Below are 7954 nucleotides of genomic sequence, written 5' to 3'. Positions count from 1 at the left end.
ACACTGGCGCCGAGCGAGCAGGAGCCTGGGGGTTGTAGTTTCCATCAGCCAGACCTCTGCCTATAAGAAAGGCGAGGATGACTGCCAAAAACTTCCCGCCCCACAATGCAAAGGCCAGCGGTGACGTCATCCGCGGAGCGCCGGAGATGGAGCGGGCAGTTGCTACCGCTCCTACCACTACCCCCGTTGCCTCGGAGCCGGCTTCCTCTGCCGCCGCCGCTGCCGCCGCCGCCGCCGCCGCCGCCCCGCCCCCGCCCCCGCCCCCTCCCTGCCCTCCCCGCTCCCCCCTCCCCCCTCCGCCTCCCCTTTCTCCACCTCCCCCGCCGCCTCCTTCTCGGGCGCTTCTGCCATCTCTACACCGCTCGGGCTCTCTGTCCCTGAGCAGCCGTGTTCGGTCTCCTTTGTGGTCCCGGGGCGCAGCCATGGCGGACGGCGGCGGCGGCGGGGGCCCCGGCTCGGTGGGCGGCGGCGGAGCGGGCCAGGCCTCGGCGGGGTCGGCAACGGGCGCGACGGGGGCCGGTGGGAGCGGCGGCCCCATCAACCCGGCCTCGCTGCCCCCCGGCGACCCGCAGCTCATCGCTCTCATCGTGGAGCAGCTCAAGAGCAGGGGCCTGTTTGACAGCTTCCGCCGGGACTGCCTGGCCGACGTGGACACCAAGGTAGCCGGGGCCGGGCGTGAGGACGGCAGGTTGCCGCTTGGCTTTTCCAAAGCAGAGAGAAAACCAAAAGGTGCTTTACACCGCTTGAGGCAGTGCAGAAAGCTTCCTGAGTCGCGTACACGTGGGCTGGGCTCCCAGCCGCATCACTGCTAGCTGGGCGGCAGTCCCTGGTTCCTGTGGACGTAGGGGAGACAGCCTACGTCCTGTCTTTCCCAAGCTGAGACGTCTTTGAGCCCCTCAGTAACAGACCTCTGTGTGTTACGAACGTGGGAGAAGACCAGTAAGGAGGCGGGAATGGCGTGAATGCGGGAATGGCGGTCATCGCAGTGTGGTAGCTAGCTATTCCTTCTTTCCGCTCGCTTGGTGATTTGCACTTTGGGTATCCAGTCGAATTAAGGTACACCCTTAATTACCCTTTTACTCCAGAACCGACACCCTTTTACTCCACCGTGGCTTAAAGGGGATTTGGTGCCAATTTTAGATCCGAATGCCTCCTAGTAAAATGCTCTTTCATGTTACTTGCCACAGTCCTGGGAATTCCATGAAGACACGTGTTATCAGGCATAACAGTAGTTGCTGGAATGTTCCATTTTCTCCCGTTTCAGAAGCTTTTCTAAGAAGATTAGCTTTGTCGGTTTAGGCGGCACTGTTAACTCCTCTAGGGAAGTGATTTCTCCTCTCTGAGAAAATCTGCCTATCTAACAGGAGGATTGTGAACTTAAAATTACAACTCAAAGATAGGAAAAGACATCCTCCATTTAGTCATTGAAATTTACTGGCCTATAGCATGTGGGCTGTGTGGATACAGGAACAAGTAAGTCATTACCTGTCCTCAAAGCTTGTACTGTAGGGTAGAAAACTGACATGTGGACCTGATAGTATAAACAGTAAGTGGTGCTAGAAGTGGTTAATGCTTAAATTTTCCTTATGTGAGGCGTCTCAGATACATAACAACTGAGCTTCCACCATTCCCAGGACTCTGGGTATTCTTCCACTCATATCTCTTATGCTCAGTTTTATGTGGCTAAATCAATGTAGTATGCATGTTATTTTAAAAAGAAACCGGGATGCCTGGGTGGCTCAGTGGTTGAGCGTCTGCCTTTGGCTCAGGACCTGATCCTGGGGTCCTGGGATCAAGTCCCACGTCGGGCTCCCTGCATGGAGCCTGCTTCTCCCTCTGCCTGTGTCTCTGCCTCTCTGTGTATGTGTCTCATGAATAGATAAATAACATCTTTAAAAAAAGGAAATCAGTATTGTAAAGCTGTCGGGGAAAGGAGAGTTGGAGCCTCTCCCCACATAACACCTTATATGTTCCTTCCATTAGCTACTGGGTGCTTTTAATTCTGGAAGACAGTGTGTTTTCAGACACTGTTGCTTTAGCTCCATGGTCTCAGTGTGACTCTTGGATCAGCAACACCAACCTCACCTGAGAATTTGTTAGAAATGTATATTCTTAGGCTTAGGCCCTTTCCCAGACTGCCGAAATATTTAGGGGAAAATGTACTGATGATGTTTGTAATTTACTTTGCAATGCACCCAAAATACAAATAGAACAAACTGATAAGTGAATCAAGTGAGGGATAGATAGTGCAATAAAATGTTAATGGCAGGTACATTCTGTCCTTTCACTTGAAGAACTGAAGGGATTGTTCTATATTGTCAAGATCTTTTCAGGTTTGGGGATGATATTTGCTGTCCTTTGTCCTTTTTCAAACTGGGTAACGTATTTTCAATAGCAGAAAGTATAATATCAGGACACATAGTTCCCAGTTACAAATTAATTCTAGTTCCTTTAAGCAAAGGAGTGAATCTGTTGACTTGAGGAATGCAAGAAAGGACTAAATGAGCAAACTGGGGGAATCCCTGGGTTGCTCAGCGGTTTAGTTGCCTGCCTTTGGCCCAGGGCGTGATCCTGGAGTCCCGGGATCGAGTCCCACGTCAGGCTCCCTGCATGAAGCCTGCTTCTCTCTCTGCCTGCGTCTCTGCCTCTCTCTGTGTGTGTCTCTCATGAATAAATAAATTAAATCTTAAAAAAAAAACAACAACAACAAAAAAAAAAAACAAACTGCCAGAAGAGGGATGCGTTTGGAACCAAGGATGCTCCACAGTGGCTGTCTTTCATCTCTGCTCTATAACTCTTTTATTGTCACTGCAGAGTCATCCATTTGGTTACTACTATTTTGATTACATCTTACATCTTCTTCCTATAGAAAAGGACTCTCAACTCCTATTTAAAAAATCTCAGGGAACATCAGCATTGTCTTAGCATGGGTCAGGCACCAACCTTGCCATCAGGAGAACATGGCACCCTCTGCCGGACCTTTGTGAGGAGAAGAAGGAGTTGCTAGGTAGATAGTACATGGGTGTTTGTGTGTCATTTCTCTTGGCCGTTGGCAGAATCTGCATATAGAGTTGAAGCGCGCTGATTTGTCTGTTTCATTTACCTGTTAGCAGACTTTTGCCTCGGTGACACTGCATAATAAACCAAATCACAATGGCTTAGGATAAGCATTCATTCTCATGCTGATAGGGTTACAGGTCAGCTAGAGTTCAGCTAACCTAAGTAGGCTTCAGCTGGGTGACTCAGGTGGCCTGGGCTTGGGTTTAGCTCGGCTATGTATAAACTCATTTTAGGTCCCAGGACATGCCCTCATAGAGGGTCACTAGAGCACAAGAACCAAGCTAGACAGAGCACAACCACACTGAAGGTCTTCTGTCACTAGCACTCCATTGACAAGACCATATCGTGTTGCTAAAACTCCCAACTTCATTGGGGTAGGGAAGCAGTCCCTGCGCAGCAGGAGAACAGGGGTGATGCTTAACAGCAATGCTTACTGTTATTCTTGATTTGAAGAAGAACAGCTGATTGTACCAGAAGGTCTTGGAGGCTGAGAACATATATTTCATGTGTTTACCAAGTTCCTTCTAATTTTGTTCTGATCATAGTTGGATATAAAACATTTGAGGCCGATAAATAGCTCAAGCTCCATTTTTGGACTTAAGCTGTGCTTTGCCTCAGCCTTTCCCAGTGTTCCATAGGCTTTGACTTTAGTCTCCCATTTTCACAGCGCACTGAGGTTTGGGTAGCCCTACATTTTATACAATATACTTTCCTGAGTCCTTATTTGTTGCTGAGATACCCTATGAGGTAAGTGGGGCATAGCATTTCAGGTTTACAAATGGAAATAACTGAGACTGAAAGGTTGGTGACTTGTTGAAAGTCAGACGGCCAGTTAGTGGTGGCTCTGGGCTAGAACCCAGTTCCTCTGATTTAGAAACAGACTAGGTCTGACCTTGGATTTGCCACATTTTGGCCATGTGGGCAAGTTGTTTCTTTTTTCTAAGTGTAAATTTCTTATCTCTAATATTAGGGGGCAGGAGAGAGTTCTAGAACGTCCCTGTACCATTACTTGGAAAGTAAGTAGGATGACAAAGCATCTGGCCTTGTGCCTGCCCACCATAAAGTAAGCACTTGCAGTGCTTGTTAATGTATGCTCTGCTGTGCTGTGTGGGGTGATCTTCATAGGCATGGTGGAAGTGTCTCTAAGGTCTTAAAATCTACATTTCTCTGGAAAGCAGTATTCTTGAATGACTGATTTCTAAAACTTTGGTGCATATAACTTCTTTCCTTGCCTCTTCTTCTTAATGTTTTAGCCAGCTTACCAAAACCTGAGGCAGAAGGTGGATAATTTTGTGTCAACACATCTGGACAAGCAGGAATGGAATCCTACAATGAACAAAAACCAGTTGCGAAATGGTCTGAGGCAGAGTGTGGTTCAGTAAGTAGAATTAAGAGTGAAAAGGCGGTAATCATGTAGGATGCACAAGAAAGCTGATACGCATCATTATTTGGTCAGGGTGAATGGCACTTTACAGCAAATCCCACACACAAGCCCTAGCAGTCCACCCTTTATTAAAGTTAAGGTTCAGGTAAGCAAAGGACTCAGCTGACATTCTTGCTAGTTTATCCAACCCCTTTAGACTCCTGTGTAAACTCTACCAGGTGCATTGAAAGATACTTCAAGTTGTGAAACACAGTTCCCTCTTGCTTGAAGTTTTCAGCGTAGCCGGCACATACATAGGAGTTTTAGACCCAGATAGCAGTGTTTGGATCTTGGGCAAGAGGAGCTGGATCTTTAGTATCATAAGGAAATGGGAGTTCTACAAAATCTTTGGGTCCATATGGCCCTCTCATGTGTAATGGCAGCTTTTAGGAAGGCATGGAGTCTTATTAAAGCATGGCCTTCACAGTAACAAACGGAACCTTAGTTAATAAGATGCTGCTGATAGCTCATCCAAGTGACTTCTTAATGTCGCTGGGCATAAAAGTGGAGGCAGTCATGGAATATGGTGTCCTAAGATAAGTTTTTCTAATCCACTTGAGATCTTTATTGCTCTTATTACTGGCACTCATGTTCAGGTCTTGATCCACTGAACTCTACTGGAATATCTAAAAGCTTGTGAAGCCTACCTCCTTAGGTATAGAAATATGAGGGAATTATGCTGAGTGAAAAAAAAACAGTATCAAAAAGAAGTGTGGTGACTCCATATATGTAACATTGATGAACAAAGTTATAGCAATGGAGACAAGAATAGTGGTTGCCTAGGGCTTTAGGGATAGGAGGAGGAGGGGAGTGAGTGTGACTTGAAAGGGGTAGCACAAGGGGATACTCTGGTGGTATGGGTAAGATCTTCATTACCTGAAGTTACGTGGTGAAATGGCACAGAGCTACGCATACAACAGAGTGTGGTTACATGTGTGAAAACTAAGGTTGGGTTGTACTGGTATCATTTTTCCAGTTTGATATTGTACTGTCGGTATGTAGGGTGCACAGACCTTCAAAGAATGATCTTTTTGTTTCCACAAGGTCAGGGATGTTGGAAGCTGGAGTGGACAGAATCATTTCTCAAGTGGTGGATCCCAAACTAAACCACATCTTTAGACCACAGATAGAAAGAGCAATTCATGAGTTCCTGGCAGCCAAGAAAAAAGAAGCTGTGCCAGCGCCCCCTCCAGAGCCTGAGAGCCAGGACCCCCCAGCTCCATCCCAGGATGCTTCCTAAGGTCCGGTATCCCATCTTTTGTCCAGGAGCATTCATCTCTAACTTATAGATATATAAAATGGATAGAAAAGGGGTAAGCCACTATTGAGGATCATATTCTTTATGTATTCAGAAAAGCATTTACTGCAGATAGACTTCACCTACTATTTAAAAGTCATTTTTTACTGAGAACTAATGAATAGCATTCTCCTGTCTTGGTATGAGCTTCTGTGCCACCAGAGCTAAACATTTAAGCTGTGAATAGATGCTTCATTAGAAACCGCCTGGGATGATTGTTGTGCACAAGAGAAATTCAAAGGAAAGTTCTGTTTTTCTGAAATTGATAAGTCTCACGCCTGGACATGAATTAAACTTGGGCTTGCAATTTGAATATAAAGTCGAACAATGTATTCTAAAACGCCATCCTAAATAAGACTCAGTTTGCTTTAAGCCTTGCTGTATTTCCCTGTATTTAGGGATTATAGTTTACCAGTGACAGTTACCATGGGATTCTTCTGTTATGTGCATACCCCTTCTAATTACATTTGGGATTTAATTTAATTTTAAAAGCCAGCTATAGATGCACAAAGCAATACTTTTTGCAGGCTTTGAGACATTAGTATATATGAGCAGTGATCAGCAAGTAAGCAGTGGATTCTTACCTAGCCATTGTTAGTAATCTGTCCTCTCATTCCATTTTGGTGTTCTGTTTGTAAGATTCATTAAGATGTTTATTATTTTTGATAAGAAAGCATCAATGAGTGAACAGAACAAGAGCATAAAGCTCGTGTGGGGCACTGCCTTAAGGGGAGGGGGTTGTCTTTTTGTGCCTGTATTGGGGAAAAACCTCAGTTCCATTATGGAGTGTAAAACATTACCAGTCTTTAAGTTTAATTGTAAATTCCTTTAGAAACATTAAAATCAAATGTAGTCTCTTATCAAAAAGCATTTTAATCTGATTCTCTTATCTTTTCAGAGTATGTCTGATGCCTTTTGGAAGCTCCATTGAATTAACCATGAAGAAATGGATTCGGTTACTTAAGAGTACAACTTCAGAATGAAGACAGGCCGAGGTCGTCACTGATTTCAGCATGCAGCCCTGACTGTGGGCAGTGTCCAGATTGAACAGGCAGTAGCAGAGTTGACCATGTGTGCTCCCTCATTGTGCTGCCATCTGGTCAGCCTGTCAAAGGGGATGACACCCAGTAGACACTACAGAGGTATAAAGAAACACTACATCAGTCTGGGGTTGTCCTGAATCAAACCTTTATACTTGAACTTGAAGACTGTGTGGATTTTAGGGTTTTTGTGTTTGGGTATCCCTAGAGGGGCTGTAGCTATAGTGAAGGAACGTAATCAGTTCCAAAGATGCAATTTCAAAGAATGACAGTGAAGGATAGCATGGAGTAGGTATTAGTGCTTATTTGTCAACTAGAATGTTTAAGCCATTAGCACCAAATAGCTCTAAAGTTGACGTGACCCTCTTGTACATGAATCTTGTAGCTTCGGCTTCTTTTCCTCTGTAAGAGGTGACGACACATGGGACCCTAGAATGTGAGGAAGTGCAGACACCAGGTATAAGGAAAAACATGTGCAGGCTCTCTGTCCAGGGCTGCTTCCTATCCTGCAAGGGCTTATGAATCTTGGGTGTGTTTATTTTATTCTCATGTTTGTGTTTTTTAGAAAAGTTGAATGATCAATAAATGGCTTAAGTTTTGTAATAAAATCATTTGATACTCTTACTCTGAAGCCTCAGCCGAATGATAGCCTCCAGGCCTGTGAGCCTGTAAAAAGTAACCTTTGTCCTCTGCCTGCTTTTCCTCTGGCTGCACAAGATTAGTGGGCCTCGGCAGGGTTGGGGGCGGGGGCAGGGGGGTGGATTGCTGCACGTAGCCTGGAGCTGCCCACCCCCTGAAGCTAGTAGGTAGCACTGGAGGTGGGCAGGCAGTCCCTCTCCTCCCCCGGCCCACTACTGATGCCCATCACTAGTTGAGGGCAGAATGATCTATCTCTGTTTCTCAAACTTGAGTGTATGGCAGCATCACCCCGGTATCTTGGAAGGATGCACGTTCTGCCCCAGAGGTCCAGTAGTGGGGATCTGAGCGTGTTGCTTATGCTCCAGGTGGTGCTTACGCTGCTGGCCCTTAGCAAACATTCTGTCCTGCAAGCCTTGAATAATGGCAAAGCTTACTTCAAAGAGTTTTGGTTCTTAGTTGAATCTGTCACGGGACATTGTTCATCTAACAAATTGT

General features: G+C 45.8%; 1 protein-coding gene across 1 annotated transcript; it reads left to right on the top strand.

Annotated features, from left to right (window-relative positions):
* Positions 1–281: 281 nt before the first annotated feature.
* BOD1 (biorientation of chromosomes in cell division 1) lies at positions 282–7444 on the top strand. Its single transcript, XM_055325905.1, has 4 exons — positions 282–659; positions 4314–4438; positions 5528–5796; positions 6679–7444. The coding sequence occupies exons 1-3, from the start codon at positions 423–425 to the stop codon at positions 5721–5723; spliced, it is 558 nt and encodes a 185-aa protein (XP_055181880.1). The 5' UTR covers positions 282–422; the 3' UTR covers positions 5724–5796; positions 6679–7444.
* Positions 7445–7954: the final 510 nt, after the last annotated feature.

Source organism: Nyctereutes procyonoides, unplaced genomic scaffold (assembly GCF_905146905.1).
Source record: "Nyctereutes procyonoides isolate TBG_1078 unplaced genomic scaffold, NYPRO_anot_genome, whole genome shotgun sequence".
Classification (NCBI taxonomy): domain Eukaryota; kingdom Metazoa; phylum Chordata; class Mammalia; order Carnivora; family Canidae; genus Nyctereutes; species Nyctereutes procyonoides.
This window is presented reverse-complemented; position numbering and strand designations above follow the sequence as displayed.